Here is a 19,659-nt window from a genome sequence, read left to right on the forward strand (position 1 = left end):
ATAGTCGGCTGTAGGCGACAGCTTCACTCTCACATATACCTTAGGTCAAGAAGAAAAGGGGCTGCGGAAGGGTTACTAAAATCTATTGCTCGAGAGGTCCTAGTAACTCACTCGGGGGGGGGGGGGGGGGGGGTTAACACCCAAACCTACACAGTCAACACGGCAAGATTTTCGAACACATGTAAACGGGCAACGGGGGTTGAATCGAGGTTAGGGCCAGGTAGATGGGATAGGATGTAGGTAGGTAAGAGTAGTTTCCAATAGACGTAGATAAACAGATGGACGGAGGGTTCAGCACGGCTCCCCCCTCCCCCTCCCCCTCCCCGTCGCCGCACACCCTCCCCACCCCAAGATGGCTCTGGCATCTCTCGCGAATACGCGCGCATGCGTACGTACTACTGGCTGCTACGGTCCGGGCCGCGCCCTGGTGCATGTGGTCTCCCCCGGGCCTCCTCCCCACCCCGTGTGCCTCTCTGCCCTCTCAGCCGCCCGCTCTGGGATTCCCGAAGGCTCCGCTCGCGGGCACGCGTACTGGTAGAACCGACCCGGCTGGGTAGGTGTGTACGTCGGCGGGTAGGCGGATACTCTCGCGACGACCGACGGATTCGATGGCGCGGGATGGTTGCTCGCGGTGGGTCCCGTCAGTCGTTCGTCCTGCTCTGTCGTCTCTCAACTGTTACCTCGGCCTCACCCGTCATCCCGTTCTCTCGCGCTCCCCGCCTCTCGCCTCCTGGGCCCGGGCCTCGGCGCGGGGCCTCCTGCACGCATTCCGCGGCCGTGCGAAAGCATCGTCTACGATGCCATACCAGTGGGCGTGGTTTCCTTTTCTGTCCTCTCACGACGCGAGCACGGCCGTCCTCTCTGGTTCCGGCTCCTGGCGCTGCCGCTGCTGCTCCGCAGCCCGCGGCTCGGGGAGCTTGGTGTCGGGCACGCTGGGCAGGGCGTCGGCGGCGGCGGCGGCAGCGGGGCCGTTAACCTCCTGCTCGAGCGCGGCGAGCTCGTCCTCGACCTCGTCCTCGTCCTGGTTCGTCATGCGGCCGCCGAGCATCTCGCTGACCTCCTGCGCGCGTCGCCGTCGTCAGCACCTGGAAGCCTTGTGTGCGGGAGATGGGGAGGAAGAGAAAAAAAAGAAGGGAAGGGGTTTCTTTCTCTCTCTCTCTCTTTTTGTTTCTTGCTTTCGGCAAACGTGAAAAAAAAAGAGAAAAAAAAAAGGGCGCACCTTCTGGTAGGCGATGGCGTCGGCGGTCTCGCCCATGAGCTTCTCGACGTGGTCGAGGCCGCCCATCTCGGCGTGGATCTCGCGGAGGACGCGGGTGCCCTGGCGGAGGCCGAAGAGGACGTCCTTCTGGATGAGGGCGAACTCGACGGAGCGGGTGAGCTGCTCGAGCTGGGCGAGCTGGTCGTCCGTCTTGGCCAGCAGCGACTCCTGGTACTTCTTGCGGCGCAGGGCGAGCAGGGCGCGGCGCCGGTCGCCCGCCGCGAGCAGCTGCCGCGCCGCCGCCGTCTCGCGCTCCGTCAGCACCGAGATCCGCCGCTGGTACTGGTGCAGCTTGTCGCGCTGCAGCTTCAGGTCGAGGATGGCCCTGCTCCCGGGGGCGTTTGTCAGTTCTGGCTGGGTGGAGAGGACGGGGAGAGCAGGGAGGGGAGCCAAACTTGTCCTGCGCCGTCACTCGGCTCGACGTGTTGCCCATGGCGGCCGTGTCGGGCTCGCGTGAGATGATGGGGTGGTGTGGGCGGAGGTAGAGGTAGAACTGGCGGTGGTGGTGCCGAGACGCAAAGCGCGCATCGTTCGTCCGCTGCGGTCTCGGATCGAACGACGTGGAAACCCGAGACGCTGCTTCTTCTTCTTCTCCCCCCGCCTCCTTAGCACTTCCGCCGCGGAATCTGGTAGGGCCGGGTGCGCCGCGCAACTCCCGAGGGCGAATTCGCGGTGTGTAGTCGATCGCTTGGTGTCGTGGTTGTCAGTATCGCCCCCTATTTCCGGTTCGATGATGTACGGTTGTTGGCGAAGTTATCGGCGGGGCGCGTGGCGGACGGGCAGATGGGTAGATACATATAGCTCGGTTAGTTGCATCTTCATGGGCCACCGCGTCAAGCTTCAGGCGACAGGTCCTTATCGATGGCGTTGGCAGGGGCCATGACGCAACTTGACGAGAGGTCTCGATTCTGTTACGTCTATCGACACGACTGGTGGTACCTACATAGGTATTAGGTACCTAGGTAATTAAGAGGTTATGTTGGGTGTAGGCGCCTGACGTGCGCAGGTGATCCCCTGATCCGTGTCCTTACCTCTCTATTGGGCGGGCGGTTGTAGCATCTCGGTGTACTGATAACTTTTGTATGTACAGTAAGGCAAGTCGAGGGTACATTAGGTTAGGTATGTATCTAGGTACCTACTACACGTAAGCTCCTAGTGTACTTGCAGGTACTGACCCCCACCGTAGTACCCCAGGTACCTGAGGCACCCCCAAGCCTGTAGTCATTGATTCTCCCATTTTACAGGTACCTAAGTACCTTTTTTTCCCCCCCCCAATGCGCAATACACGGCTGCTGAGGGAACCGTGGTCTGCGGACAGGGCATCCTATCGATCATACCTGGACTACTCGGCTTAATCAAAAAGAAGAAAGAAAGAAATACGGCCATCTCGTACTTACTAGTATCTTCCCACTTCCCCGTCGTGGTTTCGAGGTTTTACCCTCTCATCGGCGGCAGCATGCCCGCCAAGGTGCTGCATGGCCTAGACCGTGACGTCTACCAGGTCATCAGGAAATTCGAGGACGAGCGTGAGCGAAACCAGCCCGAAGACAGGAATCGGAGCCGGCCACCGAAATTCACCGTCGCCGGCGTTTACGACTCCATCAAGCGCTCAAATTCTAGTCTCGCGCGCCAGAAGAAACGACCGCTAGAAGACTCTATCGAACGAGTCCTCCGCCTCCGGAGAGAAGAGCTGAAGGAGGAAGACGAGGAGGAGGCTCTGGACCAGCCGCCTCCCGAATCCCCGGGATCCAAGGTAAGCCGCTATTCTCGGCGCACACAGCTCCTAGCACGCGGGGCCGTCTACGTGACAGCGACGACTAAGCTCGTGATCTAATCACCTATAGGAACGGGACTACTTTCTCCTGAACAAGCACATCACCAAGTCTTGGAACATTCCGAAGAAGCAGCCCGCAGCGACGACGCCCGAGGCAGCTACTCCAAGCGGCAATGTTTCGGGCGTCGAAGGAGCCTCCGTCGCGCCCGCGGTGGAGAGGCAGTCCAATGGGGAGGCCAAACTCAAGCGGCGCAAGACCGAAAAGCCCAAGGAAGATCGCAGCCCGCCCAGCGGCGTGTCCTTGCACGACCTAGGCGGGATGGACCACGCTATCCAGGTCCTCGCCGAATCCGTCACGTTTCCCATCCAATGTACCCAGTACTGCCTCAAAAACGACATAGAGACCACTCGGGGGGTGTTGCTGCATGGCCCCCCAGGCTGCGGGAAAACCATGCTCGCAAATGCCTATGCCGCCTCGCTCGGAGTTGCCTACATACCTGTTTCGGCCCCTTCGCTCATTGCCGGTATGTCGGGCGAGTCGGAAAAGAAGATCAGAGAGCTTTACGACGAGGCCAAATCCCTAGCGCCGTGCATAATATTCATCGACGAGATCGACGTCATCATGGGAAAGCGAGAGAATGCCCAACGGGAGATGGAAAAACGCATAGTGGCGCAGATGCTGACGTGCATGGACGATTTATCACCAGAAAAGCTGGGGGGCAAGCTCGTCGTGACGCTAGCCGCGACGAATCGGCCAGACAGCATCGACCCGGCGCTTCGACGCGCAGGACGCTTCGACCGAGAAATCAGCCTCGGCATACCCAACGAGGACTCTCGTGAGGCCATCTTACGGAAGATGCTCCGAAAAACCCACCTGTCGCCCGACTTTGACTATCGGCTCCTGGCGAGGCGGACTCCTGGCTTTGTTGGTGCCGATCTGAAGGATGTGGTTTCCGTCGCGAAAAACGAGATGGCCAGGGCCTCCATGTCTAAGCTTACGCAGAACACATCTGAGGCAGAAATGGATCTCGACCCGGGACATGAGATGTTGCCCGGGATGCGGCTACACGTCTCTCTCATGGCGGTACCGAAGGAGGCTATGATGGACGACGTGGCTGTGTTGACTATGGAGCACATGCTGACTGCCATATCGAAAGTGCAGCCGGCCGCCAAGAGAGAAGGCTTCTCGACAATACCCGACACCACCTGGGCACATATTGGTGCTCTGCATGACGTACGCCAGCAGCTTATTCTGTCGATAGTTAAGCCCATCCAAGATCCCGAGAGCTTTGCCAGCATGGGTCTGGAATCTCCTTCGGGGGTGCTCTTATGGGGCCCCCCCGGGTGCGGCAAAACCCTCCTAGCCAAGGCGGTGGCGAACGAATCCAAGGCGAACTTCATCTCCGTTAAAGGCCCGGAGCTGCTGAACAAGTACGTAGGCGAATCGGAGCGTTCCGTACGACAGGTTTTCAGCCGGGCGCGCGCGTCAGCTCCGTGCATCATATTCTTCGACGAGCTGGACGCACTAGTCCCGCGACGGGACGGGAACGGCCTCGAGGCCAGCGCGCGGGTGGTCAACCAGCTCCTGACGGAACTCGACGGGATCGGGAGCCGGCAAGGCATCTACGTGATCGGGGCCACGAACCGGCCGGACATGATCGACCCGGCGATCCTCCGTCCCGGCCGGCTCGGCACCAACGTCTTCGTCGACCTGCCCGACGAAGACGGGCGCGTCGAGATCCTCAAGACGCGCATGCGGCGCCTCCTCCCCTCGTATGCGGACTACGACGTGCTGGAGGCGGTCGCGCGCGACCGGCGGTGCGCCGGCTTCAGCGGCGCCGACCTCGACAACCTCCACGTGGCGGCGGGCCAGGCGGCTATCAAGCGCGCTGCCGCCGCCGGGGGGCCCAAGGCGCTCCTCCCCGAAGACTGGGAGGCGGCGCTGGACAAGATCCGCCCGAGCGTGTCGACGAGCCACTCTAGCAAGTTCATGGAGCTGAAGGAGATGGGATGGGATTGAGCGGCGCCATCGCAGGGCGCGTCGAAGCGTGTACATGGGTGAATTATCCCAGCCCCTCCCCGCCCACGCGAGTGGCGGCCATGCTATGCCTACTTGTGCCCAAGGCATCTACTTGAGCCGCCCCGTTGGATAGAAGGCACATTAATAGAAGGCAGCTCCTGTTCCCCCAAGTTGCGCGATCCCCAGCGCCACTTACAAGCCGTGGAGACAGGTGGACAGTCTCCCGGATTGGGGACAGCCTACCTTATACCTGCTAAGCTGCCCGAGGTGCCATCGTCCACCCATTAGTCCCCGGGTAATACATGTCTTCTTATGCATAAGTGCCTAACTAAACGTAGGTATATGTACGCATACACATCTACCCTGCTATGTTGGGTTAGGTATCTACCTGCCCGCTTGTCTGCCTATCTACATATCTCAGTAAACACGTGTGCGTGCGTATGTGTGTGTGTGTGTGTGTGTGTGTGTGTGTGTGTGCTGTTGGGTTTTATTAGGCACCCACGGCGATCAAGATACCCAAGGCTACTAAGACGTGGTAGGTCTGTGTAGCCCTTCTTCTCTTGGAGGCCAGCGATTAAGGGCATAGCCAGAGGCTTCATCCAACGCAGCCGGTTTCTTCAAGCGTCGTCGCGAGGCTCGGTTCCGCAGGCCAATCTGAACGCCCTGACATGCTATGCAACGCGGGGGATGTGCCCCTATTAGTCTAGTGATGCTGTGATGGCTCTGTTTTCTCACCCCCGCCCCTGAACAGCTCCCTCGAAGTCCTTGCCTTCTTACGCATCTCGTGGTCTGCTGCCAACTCCTCATGGGATTCGCAAAGTCGTTATGATAGTCAGCGGCGACAGACGGTATCGACAGCTTCAACGCGACCCCGCCTGCGTCTTTCCGCGGGGTCGGGTGTGCGTACGGAGCCGCTGTGGTCGAGCGACGACGACACCTTTCGGTGATCTTCTTGCCTGTGTATAAACAGTGCTGGGGGACAAGACGAGGCTGTGTTGTCCTTGCAAGCGGTCTGGTTGACCCGTGGACATTTTAGTGCAGGAATACCAGGAACCGTGTCCCCCTAAGGCCCTCGGAGCCTCCCCTACGTATCCACTGTGGACCACAGCTCAATAATATCGCGCCAATCCCACCCTGCCTGACCTTTCCTATCCGCTTCCTTGACCCTCGCCAGCCGCCTGAACAGTCTACGGCTCGCATGGCAGGTCCCGATGGCTCCAGCGCCCATACATCGTAAGATGACGAACAGATCTGGGTTCGAGAACAAGCTATTATTAGGGAAAACGTGGTACGTCTACTTAGGCGACAAAATACCAGCTACCCGGCATACTACACAACACTATGAGTACGGCCACACGCAGATCGATCCCCTGTCGCCCCCCTATCGGTGAAGAAAAGGTGGTGCCCCTTTAATAGTAGTCAGCGACAGTTCTTGAACCGAAGATAACCACTGATAACATAGTATCACACAATCACGTACCTATATCTCTTTAGGTATTCACTTTCTAGGACCAATGCGAGGTAGACTTACCTGCTCTGTAATGCGCATACCTACATGGAGAAACGGGCAGAAATGGATAAGCCTAGACATTTGGCTAAAAACATCCTAACAGTCAAGAAACCGAAGTCCGTAGACGTTTATCGACGAGCCGTCGACGGATCTTTGACCATGACAGCGCATCTCTTGCTTCCTCGAACTCGACAATAAGGTCGTCGTCTTCAGGGGTAAACCAGGAACAGCATGTTTAGCTTTACCTACCTTTCTTTTTGGAGGCGACCTCCTTCGATTCTAATCGACACCTTCCGCTCCGCTATCCGTTTCGGTCGCGAACTACACGCTCTCTTTCTACCAATTGCCTAGTTGCCGAATCAGATCAACCCAAGTATGACGAATTCCTCAAACCTCATCATATAGCATTTGGCTTGAGATCGGCGCTATCCGTTGAGCGATTTCGGTGTCAGGGTCAAGCTGCGCCTGTTGGCTGTCCATGGCTGCGATGGATGGCCTGATCCGTTGCGAGTTCCCCCTTCCCCTCCGCCCCTTTGAGTCTCCGAGATGGAGTGGCGGATTCTGGATCTGTCCCGCTGGTGACGCTTGTCTGAGTATTTGGGCAATAGATATTCATTAGTAGCGGCATTGCAACCTGCGCCTCTGCGGCCGGGGAGAAGTGGAGGGTATCAGCATTGACGCAATGTAAAAAGTCGGATCAAAGAGCGACCTGCTAACCCTTACTCGCATGGGTCATGCGGCTAACAAAAATTCTACTGTCATCGCTGACTAATATCAACGCGGCGCCTCGTCTTAAGCTAGCATAAGAACCCGAGAGACTAGTCAAGTAAGCTAAATACAAGCAAAGAGGGCCTCAGGCTCAGCGTTGATGAGACGAGTAGCTGCACCCACAGCCCCAAGGGGCCGCCTGGAACGTGCATAGTGATGGCAGGATAGCGGGTTTGCCGCTTACCCGCCTATTCCTCGGGAGACGGGGGAGAAGAGTACCGAGGATAGCTGCGAAGACATTCCTAAGGAGATGGAAAACCGGCGCCAAGTCGGCGAGGAGGCACGGGGGTAGGTAGGCATGGAGGTAGTAGGCGTCGTCTCCAAAGCCCCGAGTCCACAGGTGCTGCAACGCTGAACCGAGAGAATGAAACACGGCGAAGAGGCGAAGTAGGGAATACGAGCGGGGAGGCCGGGGACTCGGTGCTCGAGGGGGGGGAAGGAAAATGAAGTCAGGAGTACAAGTGAACGAGGATGGGAAAGGGTAGTAGGCTATACACCTAGACAGGGTCACGTGGATTACGGAGTCGCATAGCTAACATGAGGCAAAGAGCCGAGAATTGCCCGAACGGGCGCTGCCGCTAAACTCGTCGCGACACCTAACCCACCTACCATGATGTACCTCTATACCCGTGCGTGGGCGCAGCCAGTCCCGCCAGACGCCAGTAGGTATTACCTAGCATGGCCTTCCCGGGGCGAGGATGAAGGGAGAGCGGAGAGTAGGTAGAGAGCTTGACAGCGCCGGCAACTTGACCGAGCACCACTGCCCCAGGTAGGCGTTTTGCGGTGAGTAGGTAGGTAGATAGATAGGGTAGGTAGGTAGGTAGGTATCTGTATGCGTCCACCTGTCAGCGCGGAATGTGTGCGGCTGAAACATGAGCCTCATGTAGGCTGTGGAGCAGATTCGCGCGTCGGGCTTCCCTGGGTCGTGCGGGAGCGTAGGGCAGCATAAGTGGCGGTAAGATGGGACGCAAAGAAGCTATAATTATACCAGAGCATAGCGGGAGACCATCCAAACTCGGCCGGCTGTGGGGCACCTTATACCTATCGTCTTATCCGTAAGCTCTGCTCCATGTCCGCCGCCCTGTCCTGCGACTTGAACACGAGCATAACCGGCCCGGTCGCCTAGCAAGGGGGCAGAGAGAGCTTCCTAGATACGAACACGCCAAGAGAGCAGACCGCGCCCGCGCATAGCTTCTAGAATCGATCGCCACGCGACACTCCTCCACCTCGACCGGCAGGGGGTGGGCAAGATCTCACCGGACGACGTCTATAAGGTGGCCGCCATGGCCAGTCCGCTACCTATTCTCTCGTCTTCACCCAGCTCCTGTCCTCACTCCGTTCTTTTCCTCGCTCCATTCTTTTCTTCGCTCTGTTCTTGTCTTGAACCGTCCTTCGCTAGACTCTTGATAATACCTACCGATTCGTCGCTCACTTAGCACTCACCACCTCTCGCCACCATGCTCACCCGCTCGTTACTTACCGTCCTCGCGCTGGCCGCAGCCTCGGCCGCGAGCGCCATACCCCGTGCCGACGGCGCCTGCGCGAACCCTGCCGTCCGCAAGGAGTGGCGCGAGCTCAGCGACGTCGAGAAGGCCGAGTACATCCGCGCGGCGGTGTGCCTGCGGGGGCTGCCCAAGGCCAAGTACGCCGAGGTGGACGCGGTGACGACGCGGCTGGACGACCTGGTGTACACGCACTCGGCGCTCAACACGGAGATCCACTTCGTGGCGAACTTCCTGCCGTGGCACCGGTGGTACGTGCAGCTGCACGAGGACCTGCTGCGGACCGAGTGCGGCTTCGCCGGCACCCAGCCGTACTGGGACTGGAGCATCGACGCCGACGCCGTCGACACGCCCAACTCGCCGCTCTTCGACCCGGCCACCGGCTTCGGCGGCAACGGCCGGCGCACCGGCAGCGGCGAGCCCGGCTTCCAGCACTGCGTCGTCGACGGCCCCTTCGCCAACACGAACCTGACCCTCGGCATGGGCTGGCCCAACGTGAACGACGGCGGCCACCGCCCGCACTGCTTCACGCGCGAGTTCAACGGCGGCATGGGCAACGACGAGAACGGCGACGCCATCATCGGCGACATGCAGGCGACCGCGTACAACTCCAACGTCATGAACATCATCTACGGCTTCGACAATTTTGCCGCGATGTCCAGCATGCTCGAGGGACTGCCGCACGCACAGGGTTAGTGTTCCTCTACCTTGCCTCGCCAGGGGTGTATTGTTATTAACACGTACCTGCAGTCCACAGCATCCTCTTTGGCGACATGGGCCCTTCCACGTCGCCCAACGAGCCTCTCTTCTTCCTGCACCACGCCAACGTTGACCGTGCCTGGGCTAAGGTACGCGTTCTCCTCCTCCTCCTCCTCGCTCTTTACCCGCGAAAGGTATGGTTGCTAACCCCCGCCGCAGTGGCAGGGCCGTAACGCTACCCGGCTGGCCGATTATACCGGCTTCCGGGACAACAACAAGGTCATCTCGGCCTCGATCACCGACCCCATGCCCATCCTGGAGCTTGTCGACACCGAACCGATCGTGCAGGACTATATGGACATCCAGGCCGGCCCTCTGTGCTATACCTACTCGTCTTTATAGGTAAATGCCGTTGTGGTCGGGCTGAGCTTGTAAGCAGGTTCATTGATACGATGCCTTAATTGGGTGCATTATCAGCTGGAGGGGAAAAGGAGAAAACCCTTCTGAAAGGGTCGATGGAGGGACTACTATGTACCTGTGGGGTTGCTAATAGTTGGTTGCCGATTGATGATCGGCCGGCTTAGTGATCGATGGTTATTGATATCCCTTGCCGAGCTGCTCGAGTAACTTCGGAGCTGGCTATCGTGGCTGTAGCCTCTACCTATTAGCTGTACTGGCATTTGGCTTGAGCCCGGCGTTTGGAACACTAGACCGTAGCGTAGTACCTAGATATGTTTGTCGGATCTGGGTAGAAGGCAGCTTGCTCATCTACTAGGTACCTATTATGTTGGTGATTGAGCAAGGTATCAATACAGTATCGAGCGAAAGAACCCTCCTCTTTGGGAACAATCCTCGCAAATAATGAACAGTGTCCACATTAGGTAGTAGGTAACGATAATGACATATTGAGGCTAAGCATGGCCGCGGGTAATACCAGGCACTGGCTCCGCGATAATAAGCGCTTCGGAGCCGTTTATTAGCGCGCGACCAGAGGTGCTCGTAGCCAGGAAACGGGCGTTCACCCCCCCCCAAACCAGGGTTTTTCCCTCATCTGGGTACCTACCTAGGCGGATATGGGCTTCCATAGGTAGCATTCTTTTCCCGCTCATAGCTAGGAGGGCGCATTTTGACGCCTTTACAGTTAGGTACTGTCTCAACAACCGCATTTCTTTCTCCATTCAAATTAATTCAATTTACCTAAACCTTCCTCAAGTTGCAGATGGCTACAACGAAGAGAATCCATACCTACCTGTATACCTAGGTAAACATAGAATCCGAGCCGAAACCGTCGCCTACCTACTTACCACTCCAGCTGCCCGGCAGCCATGACGCTATCCGAGCCTTCATCGTATGCCGTATCACCTATGCCACGGCGTCGAGAGAATTGGATTCATGGCTTGGTCTCCGCATGCCCACGAGGTTCAAGCTTATCCGTCGCGCATCCTAGAGGGACGATGACTGAGCCGTCAGGTTGCACGTATCGATGCATCCCGTAACGAGGCGACGTCAGCAACCACTCGAGAAGCCCTGTGGCGATCATTCGGCACGCATCTGCGTACTGAATCAGGTCGTCTGGCCTCTCGCCGCGCTCCGAGAATCGGCAATGCAGGGTTTTCAGCGTCTCGTCAAACAGCGCGATTGAATGTTCAATCTTCTGCGCCAGAATTTCCACAGCGTGGGCGAGGTCTTGCTCCTGCAACGAGCTCACTAATATGGGTATGGCGTTCTGGATCACGCCGTGTCCCTATCCCTAGTTAATCACGTGGGTCAAGTTAACGTCGTTTGTAAATTTCTTACTAGTTCTTTCTTCAAAGAATAAACGTCGTTGATCCTGCGGGAATCAGATTCCGCCTTATATGCCTATGTATTAATATATGAATACCCGCTGAACTTACAGCATACAAATACTTGTGATTTCTCTCCACATGGTGACCATCTCCTGGCTATCCATAGCCCAGCTCGGTAGATCGACACCTGCGGTGAACCTGGAAAGGTTAGTGGGTGGAAATATCAAGTGGTAGGTATTATTAGGGCTCAGCTCACTCGCATAGGGCTAGGCCTGATCCTATACCAGAAGTTCTCAATCTCATGTTCATGTAATCTTCAAAGCTTGCTACGCAGCCCTGTTGTTGATTCGTCTGCTCTACAGCGGTTTCCGAGATATATTCCTCAATCTCCCGAGAAAATCGGGCTCGCTGATCTAGGAAACGCATAAGAACCAACAAGAGAGACCAGGATTAACAATCAGGAACGAATGATAATATATTACCGCTACTCATGTCTGCGTGCAGTTGACGACTCAAATCGTCGAATACGCTCATAAGGCCGCGCCTATCCTTTTCGACCCTGGCTTCTGTACAGCACCCCGGGTCCATGGCCTGTCGAACACGGCGCAGAGAGTCGTGGCAATAATCGCGGGCGCGTTGCTGGTCTCTCGAAGTCTGCGTTGCGCCCTCACCCATGTCAATCTCGTCATCCCACAGGAATATCCAGGCTAAGAAACGAGTAGCAGCGATCAACTTTATCGGCGCGCAAGTTGGAAAGCATCTGAATGTGCTGCTCAGCAGATAATATTATCAGGAGTATGTGAATGTGGTAACTACAGGTTACTCACAGCGCAGCCAAGCCGCCAAAATCACACTTTCCGAGCTTCGCAAGCTTACCCGGATCATCAAAAGCGCTAGATATAATATTAATCATCAACTGCTGCTGACTCCCAAAACCACACAACTTACGTCCTTAGCAATTGCTCGGCCTCAAGTCTAGCGCTCTCTATGTTTGGGTTCGGCCCTTTCGGCCAATGTTGCATCATATGCTGCACATTCGGAAAGTGAAGAGTTTGTTTGGACAATTGTGAGACAATATGCGCCGTGGGAGTAGGTAGAGACGCAGCAGCCATGATGGATGGACTTATCGAAATCACAGGTAGGAAGCGTAACGGCAGGTACCACAGGAAGCTCTGAATTGACTGACAACGAATATTAGAAGGAAAGAAAGCGAATATATATGGGTGTTGAACTCAGTTACGTAGCCCCCAACGTCAGAGTTTGAGTAACAAAGTCCCCAACAATCTAGATCGTTTTTAAGGCATGGCTTAACCCCAAGGGTGTCTCATACGGGGACGCATGCCGGGCCAACGCGCCGATGGTCTACACATAGCCCGGGAATCCCAACGGATGTTAACGTAATATCCGTGCAGAAGGAGTGACTTAACAGAGAAAGACCGGTGGAAAAGGCTTCGACACCCGCTCGTGGCACGAATATAATCCTAGAGACGACGGGGGTGTCTCGCGAAAAAAAATATTCCGAGATTATATGAGTGCAGTCCTCGTTGCAATGTGTAGTAACTGTGGATGAATTAGTTCCCTGATAATAGCTAGTATGATTAGAAGTCCTGGTATAAGGCGGTGGACATAGACTGCTAGTTGTAACGAATAAGCCTAATAACTGATTCGTAACGTTCAGTTACTTTAGTCGTTATGTTACTGATTCTGTGTTGCGCAAGGAACCCTACCTCATAAGCCTGTATTCCATAAGTCGAAGAATGTAAGCGCTTACGTTATAGATAATACGCAACACCATAGAAATGCCAAGACATTTGGGGGTGGTCGGAGTTAAAGGCTTTGGAATAAGCCCTTCGGGGGTAGTCCTCATCTATAATACGCCCTAGCGTGGGATCAGGCAAAAAAAAGGCAGTGCCTTGCGATGCCTTTCCGCTGCGCATCCTCACACGTCATCCGCGCCGATTCGGGACGTCTCCAACACCAAGCAGGTACACACACAAAAAAAAGGACTACCGAGAGATCGCCGCAGGGAGAGGGCTTGCAGAGGGATACGGTCGCATTGGCAGCAGACACCTGAGACGGGACAAAGGGGTCGCATCGGTTGCACCGCGTCCATCTAGAGAGGAGTTGTGCATAGGTATATATGTGTGTGTGTGCATGTAGGTATTGTGGTTTGGTTTTCATTAGGTCGTAATAGCTCTGGGAATATGCATAAATGTTGATTGCTGTCGATGAGTAAAGAGTCTATCTTCCAAGCCTCCGGGAGGGGGCCAAGAAGCCTGAAAATCCCAGCATTCTTTTTGACCGCATACACGCCGTTGTAAAAAAAAAGAGGAGATGGATATGTAAGTCCGCGCCCGTAGCGGCGCCCACCACGGTCTAGTAGTCTATAAATACACAACGGGCCGGTTCCTGTCTATGCGATGGTATTGGTACACGTCTGTCTCGTAATCGTCGTCTACGCCGTCGCCTCCTTCATGAACCTGCAGAACAGCATTAGTACGGGCACGCCAGTCCCGGCCGTGCGGCCGTCGTCATTCGCAACTTACGTGATGAGGTCATTCCTGTCCTTTTCCTTCTTGAGACCGCCGAACGCCATCTTGGTACCGGGGATGTACTTCTTCGGGTTCTCTAGGTAGTCGAACTAGACGGGGGGGTCAGCGAAATGGCCCGGGCACGGCTCCAGAGCGAGGCAACCTACGAGCGAGCTCTCCTCCCAGGTAACGCCCTTTTGCTTGTTGGCGTCCGTGTAGGAGAACCCTTCGACTTGGCCAGACTTTCGACCGAACAGGCCGTGAAGCGCAGGGCCGACCTTGTTGCCCTCACCCGCCGCCAGCGTGTGGCACTGGGCGCACCGGGTCTTGAAGAGGCCCGCACCCTTCTTGGAGTCACCTAAGGGACGGCGGTGTCAGCCAGGTCCAAGTTGGGCAAAAATCGAACAACGTAGACATCAGCTAGGCCGAGAACCAGAGCCGCGCCGGGATGGAGCAATCTGCGCCTCATTTTGGTTTGTGTGCGGCTGCGTAGGTGGCAGGTTGGCGGCGCAACTTGCTAAATGGCGCATGCTGCCTTCGTCGAGGAACCCTGTCGCAACCTCCTACTAGGCACAAGCACGGGTGCCGGATGCGTGGAATCTGGGGACCCGGCATCGCGTGGGCGCTCATCGCGGTCGTGCAAGCAGCGGTGGTGGGACAATGGGTACGGGTAGCCGTGGCGAACCACCTCGTCACCAGACGGGATCAGAGCAGAGAGACGAGCGGCAAAACCTACCAGGAGCGAAAGGCATTTTGTCGAAGTGTGTGGGGGGTGGCGGTAGGCGGTAGAGAGCGAGGAGTATTACTGATTAAGCGCACAAGTTCTACGCAGACAGGCTGCCGGAGTGTATAACGAAAGAGGTGGTCGTCTAGGGAGAAGCCGTCGCAAGGAAAAAAAAAAAGAAGAAGCTGGAGACAGGAGAGGAAGGAGAGGAGGAAAAAGAGAAAATGGACGCAAGCTGGACTTTTAAAAAAACGATGAGCTCAGCGCCGACCGAACAATTCACAACCAGCACGAAAACGTGAGCCACAATGTGGCTCGTGCGCCAGGTGCGCCAGCCAATAGGATGTCGACAGAAGTAATACGTTCCCGGGGAAAGCCGGACTACGCGAAGCTCGGGCCAGGTACTTACCTAAGTGGGGAATTTCCCTCTTTTTTCCGGGCTCGGCTCGCCAACTGGTGGCTAACACAACTACGTACATATGTACATACATAGGTATACGGCCTACGTGTGCGGTACATATGTGGTACCTACATGGCACGGCCCCTAGCAGGAGGCCACCTAGCGCCTTAGTTAACGCCACTACGTACCCCAACAGCCAAAATTATACACGTAGGTACACGGTAGAATAGGGCGTCGGACGGGGCGATGGCTCGTCGGGGTCCATAACGAGAGGGGCCGGGGTCTGCCTGGGGCATGGGACGGACGGGCGGAAGAAGCTCGGTTTGTCAAGCGCAGGAAGTACCCAGCAAGTACTGTGCAGGTAAGTCATAAGCAGCTGCGAAAATTTTCGAGGAACATGACGTTCAAACCTGGCACAGACGCACGCTTGGTTCCGGCGGGCTGATTAACCTTTGGCCGCTAGCCCTGGAAACCCACCCGGCCACCGCCGACCCGAGCCACCGATAAGATCAACGCCCCCCCGGGGTTTTGCATTAGCAATACGTTAGGAGGGGCGACTGGGCAATTGGGGTTAGCGGAGAAACGAAGCACGAAGAAAAAACGAGGCCGCGACTGCGAGAGGGAGGGGACGGCATCGTAAGATCCCGCCCCGGATGCTATCGAATTCCGACAACTCGCTCACTCATTCATTCGCCCACCCCCCATTGCGGCAACGCCAACTGCGCGATGCTGCATTGAGATGTAGCCCCTACCTATCTCGAGAGACTCTAATCGATACCAGAATACCGCTCTAAGGACAAACCCACCAGGCCGATCCGCCGGACCGCGGCGCGGATTTTCTCTTCTTCCCCCTCCCAGTCCTCCTTCCTCGCCACCACCGCTCCCCATTCCTGCTCGCCCGTAGCCACGATGGCATCCACGACGGCCTCCCGCGCCGTGCCCGGCTGCAGCGCGCTGTGGCGCGCCCCGGCCTTCGCCCGCCGCGGGGCGCTGCTGGCGGCGGTGCGCCGCGCGTGCCCGGCCGGCGGCTCGACGCCCGCGCGGGGCGCCCACGCGAAGGCCGCTGCCAAAGCAGCGCGGTCCTCGGCGCCGACGACGAAGCCGCCGCCGACGAAGCCACCGCCGACGAAGCCGGCGGCCAAGGGGGCGGCGAAGCCCTCGGGCGGCGCGGCGGCGGCGGCGCCTGCACCCCCCGCGCGCCCCGCTCCTGCGCACGCCGCTGACCCCGCGCCCGCCGCCGACCCCGCGAAGCCGCTCGTGCTCGAGAAGCCGGAGCGCTTCAACCCGCCGTCGCACGGGGCGCGGCTGCCGCGGGCGACGCCGCGGCACTACGGCGGCGCGCCGGGCGCCGACGAGGTCGCGGCGCAGGCCGCGCGGTCGTACCCGGGGCTGCCGCCGCCGCCGAACACGTGGGCGCACCGGTTCATCCACAGCCGGGGGATCCACCTGTGCATCACGCTGGTGCGGGCCCCCGCCCCTGCCCCTTCCCCTGCCCCCTTTCTCTCGCTCGCGCACTCCCGCTAACACCGCGTGCGAAACCTTCCCCCCCCCCCCCCCCTTCGCAGGGCACCCTCGGCTCGCTCGCCGTGTACACGTTCGCGGCCAACTTCCGCGCGACGTCGCCGTACGCCGACATGGTGCCGCCGCTCGCGGACCTGCCGCGCGACCCGCTCGCCTACGCCCGCCTCGCCTTCGAGGCCCTGCGCCTCCACGAGCAGCACCAGGCCGCCCTCGCCGGCGAGACCCGCCGCCAGCGCGCCGACGACCTCCTCAAGCGCAACGAGTACCGCCGCGCCCACGGCCTCGAGCCCGCCACCCGCGGCTTCTTCGGCGGCGCCGGCGAGATCCGAACCCCCGGCCCCGCGCCCCCCGCCGCCCCCGCCGACCCCGCCGACGTCGGATCCCCCGTCGCCGCCGTCGCTGCCCAGGAGCCGCCCCCGCCACCACTACCGCCGGTTGCTGCGGAGGTGGCCGCCGAAGCCCCCGAGACGGCCCCTGCTGCGCCCGTCGAGGCGGCGCCCGTCGAAGCTACGCCGGACGGGAAGCGCAAGAAGTACTTCGGTATCTTTTAAACGGAGAGGGGATGCTGCGCGACGGAGAGTAAGTAGCCGCCGGTATGTAGCACATGACTTAGCACGCAATATTCTACTACAGGATGGGTAGGACCGAATGGTAATACGTGTGGGACCGGAGACAGGGCCGAGGAGGCCTCGGAAATTCATTCAAAGTGGTATCTCATCGTCATTTTCTATTACGTGCGAATCTATTCCAGGTCGACGCTCTCTAGACTCTCCAGGACCTCGTCCACGACGCCTCCCCTCTCGAGCACCTTCTGCACCATGGCGCCGAGGATGGAGACCCTCGCCCCCCCCCGGGGCGCCTTCCATACGCCCTCGACGTCGTCCGTATCTGCCGCCTTCGCGCCCGGATCCCGGACTGAGGGTGTGCCGCTACCGCCGCCCTGCGCCCCTCCCCACGCGGCCGCGTTGACCGAGTTGGGGACGCCTGGCGCTGTCAGCCGCGACGGCGGGTCTATCGTCCGCACGGAGAGCAGCCGCAGCTTCCGCCGCGTCTTGACCCCACTTCCCGCGCTCACGTCGACGTCCATGGAGTCGTGCGGGTCGTCGGCGGGCTCTCCGGTCTCGCCGACCGAGACGGCAAGCGCGCAGTCCGCGACGGCAAGCTCCTCCTTCGACGGGTCGAATATGATGTTGTCGCCGACGGCCATGACGAGCAGCGTCAGGGGCGGCCTCGGACCAACCGTTGTCGTGGCTGCGTAGGAGCTGCTGCCGCTGCCGCCCGCTCGTGGGTAGATGAACTGGGACACGCCCCAGTCGTCGTCGAACATGGGGTCTTCGTCGGCTTCAGACTTCAGCCGGGGTAGGCGTGTGGAGAGGAGGGCGAGGTGGGTTGTTAGGCTGAGGAGGGGCAGCGGGTACGATAACGGCGGGGAAATTAGGATGATCTATTCCGACGCGCATGTTAGCCTCCTTTTATCCACCTTGTGATAGGGAACTACAGCTGCAGCTAGAGCGAATACTCGTAGCTGTTGTTGCCATGTATGGCGCCCGAGGGTATGAGACGTGTAAAAAGGTAAAAAAAAGCGGCAAAAGACCCACGTCTATGTATAGCTTCCAGTGGAAGCGCCGGTTAATCCAGAGCTTCTTGGTGAACTCGCCGTCGGCCAGGAGGGCCTCGCTCAGCATGCTGGCGAGGAAGACGGTGGCGCTGTCGTCGTCGCGGTAGCCGGGGATGTCGACGGAGACCTCGAGCCAGTCGCTCTGGCCCCTGACGGGGGAGGGCTCGGGGTCGTCGTCGCCGCCGCCGGCCTCGCCCCGCCCGGCCCTCGCCCGCTGCCGCAGCTCCTTGTTCTCGTAGTAGACCTCGAGGAGGGCGGAGGCGGGCAGGCGCGACCGCTCGACCTCGGCCTTGACGCCGACGACGGCCTCGGTGCCGTCGGCCAGGCACACGCGCGCGCTGCCGTACGCGCCCGGCAGCGCGCCCCCCGTCGCCGACAGCGGCCGGAACTGCGCCGGCCCCCGGCCGTCCGGGCGCACCGGCGGCGAGAGCGCCAGCGACGCGTGCAGGTACGCGAGCTCGGCCGGCGAGAGCAGCAGGTGCTGCGCCGTCGAGGACATCGTGGCCCCTCCCTTCTTCCCCTGTCTTGCTTTCTCCCTCTCTCTCTTCTTTCAGCAACCCTTGTTTGCTCCCCCTAGACCAGTTCTAGGTTTCCACGGGCTTGGTAGATGGGTAGGCGGGTGGCTTAACGGACGACGGGGCGGGACGCGGCGACGGTATCGAAGACCGCCTCGGTCGGGTCGGCGGAATGGGGTAGGTAGGTAGGTAGATAGGTAGGTAAGATAGGTAGGCAGGCCGGTCTAGCGAGGAGGGGTGGAGATTAGGAGAACGAGGAATTAGAAGATCAATTTTTAGGCGAGGATCCAGCCTTCGATGAATTCCCTCTGTCCCCGTTACTAGCGGGCCCTTAAGCAGCCTCGAAGGAGGAGATGGGAGCTTCTACTTTTTGCAAGGGGGAAAAAAGAAGCTGGGAGCTGGAAGAGATTCAGGTTGTACGGGAGGGGTTGATTGGCCAAAGCTTGTAGGTGGGGCTAACGTTTTCTGAGGCTTAAGTGCACGTGTTATCGATAGTGCTTTAAACCTCAGAATTCCACACGTTTAAAGGAATACCCAATATGCGGGGCGTGGCCAAATGGGTCAGTCCGCTAATCTCCTGAATATGAGTAATCTCCTTACCTATCTCCTTTCCGTCGCAACATCACATGAGTTGGTAGACCGCGAACGATGCTGGAGACATCGACTTGTCACCGAAAATAATATAACAATTATAATAACAATAACGCTCGCTCCGACATACCTCGGGGGGCTATATTATTCTCGTTCGCCTTGCTTCTTAGCGGGATGAAAATCCGTGCGGCGATAGACGATATTCGCGGACCCCACCAGAGCAGATCCTAACAAGGCAGCGAAGCGCATATTCGGGGTATCGTCGTCGCCCGAGTGAAAGGATAGGCCAGACTATTCTATTCTTTTCGATACTTGTTTACGTGTGACTCGTCCAATGCGCGGCATTGCGAGGAAACAGACGCCCAGAAATAGGGATGTCCCGACGGAGCAACGTAGTGCCGATTATAGAGCGCGACTGGGAATAGCGCCCTAAAGTCGGCG

General features: G+C 58.4%; 7 protein-coding genes across 7 annotated transcripts; 3 read left to right on the forward strand and 4 right to left on the reverse strand.

Moving 5' to 3' along the window:
- Positions 1–326: 326 nt before the first annotated feature.
- Positions 327–2,315, reverse strand: GGS23DRAFT_567076 (charged multivesicular body protein 6). The gene is made up of 3 exons (XM_051516309.1): positions 1,654–2,315; positions 1,220–1,583; positions 327–1,060 (listed from the first exon to the last, which is right to left on the reverse strand). Exons 1-3 carry the CDS (start codon positions 1,689–1,691, stop codon positions 836–838), a joined length of 627 nt encoding a protein of 208 aa, XP_051372157.1. The 5' UTR covers positions 1,692–2,315; the 3' UTR covers positions 327–835.
- A 219-nt stretch (positions 2,316–2,534) lies between these two features.
- On the forward strand, positions 2,535–5,315 carry GGS23DRAFT_534500 (AAA-domain-containing protein). The gene is made up of 2 exons (XM_051514760.1): positions 2,535–3,011; positions 3,103–5,315. The coding sequence occupies exons 1-2, from the start codon at positions 2,715–2,717 to the stop codon at positions 5,050–5,052; spliced, it is 2,247 nt and encodes a 748-aa protein (XP_051372158.1). The 5' UTR covers positions 2,535–2,714; the 3' UTR covers positions 5,053–5,315.
- A 2,844-nt stretch (positions 5,316–8,159) lies between these two features.
- GGS23DRAFT_567096 (monooxygenase) lies at positions 8,160–10,430 on the forward strand. Its single transcript, XM_051516310.1, has 4 exons — positions 8,160–8,385; positions 8,457–9,523; positions 9,583–9,680; positions 9,751–10,430. Exons 2-4 carry the CDS (start codon positions 8,788–8,790, stop codon positions 9,931–9,933), a joined length of 1,017 nt encoding a protein of 338 aa, XP_051372159.1. The 5' UTR covers positions 8,160–8,385; positions 8,457–8,787; the 3' UTR covers positions 9,934–10,430.
- Positions 10,431–10,733: 303 nt separating this feature from the next.
- Positions 10,734–12,815, reverse strand: GGS23DRAFT_534712 (isoprenoid synthase domain-containing protein). Its single transcript, XM_051514761.1, has 9 exons — positions 12,559–12,815; positions 12,267–12,499; positions 12,146–12,211; positions 11,801–12,078; positions 11,575–11,731; positions 11,427–11,516; positions 11,329–11,362; positions 10,836–11,275; positions 10,734–10,780 (listed from the first exon to the last, which is right to left on the reverse strand). The coding sequence occupies exons 2-8, from the start codon at positions 12,428–12,430 to the stop codon at positions 10,922–10,924; spliced, it is 1,143 nt and encodes a 380-aa protein (XP_051372160.1). The 5' UTR covers positions 12,431–12,499; positions 12,559–12,815; the 3' UTR covers positions 10,734–10,780; positions 10,836–10,921.
- Positions 12,816–13,405: 590 nt separating this feature from the next.
- Positions 13,406–14,814, reverse strand: GGS23DRAFT_567104 (cytochrome c-like domain-containing protein). The gene is made up of 4 exons (XM_051516311.1): positions 14,586–14,814; positions 14,017–14,207; positions 13,865–13,959; positions 13,406–13,798 (listed from the first exon to the last, which is right to left on the reverse strand). The coding sequence occupies exons 1-4, from the start codon at positions 14,599–14,601 to the stop codon at positions 13,774–13,776; spliced, it is 327 nt and encodes a 108-aa protein (XP_051372161.1). The 5' UTR covers positions 14,602–14,814; the 3' UTR covers positions 13,406–13,773.
- Positions 14,815–15,399: 585 nt separating this feature from the next.
- Positions 15,400–17,179, forward strand: GGS23DRAFT_621096 (uncharacterized protein). The gene is made up of 2 exons (XM_051521150.1): positions 15,400–16,434; positions 16,539–17,179. The coding sequence occupies exons 1-2, from the start codon at positions 15,883–15,885 to the stop codon at positions 17,043–17,045; spliced, it is 1,059 nt and encodes a 352-aa protein (XP_051372162.1). The 5' UTR covers positions 15,400–15,882; the 3' UTR covers positions 17,046–17,179.
- On the reverse strand, positions 16,661–18,466 carry GGS23DRAFT_567108 (uncharacterized protein). The gene is made up of 2 exons (XM_051516312.1): positions 18,093–18,466; positions 16,661–17,938 (listed from the first exon to the last, which is right to left on the reverse strand). Exons 1-2 carry the CDS (start codon positions 18,177–18,179, stop codon positions 17,237–17,239), a joined length of 789 nt encoding a protein of 262 aa, XP_051372163.1. The 5' UTR covers positions 18,180–18,466; the 3' UTR covers positions 16,661–17,236.
- Positions 18,467–19,659: the final 1,193 nt, after the last annotated feature.

The sequence above is a fragment of the Durotheca rogersii genome, assembly GCF_024521655.1.
Source record: "Durotheca rogersii strain YMJ 92031201 chromosome Unknown GGS23scaffold_9, whole genome shotgun sequence".
Classification (NCBI taxonomy): domain Eukaryota; kingdom Fungi; phylum Ascomycota; class Sordariomycetes; order Xylariales; family Xylariaceae; genus Durotheca; species Durotheca rogersii.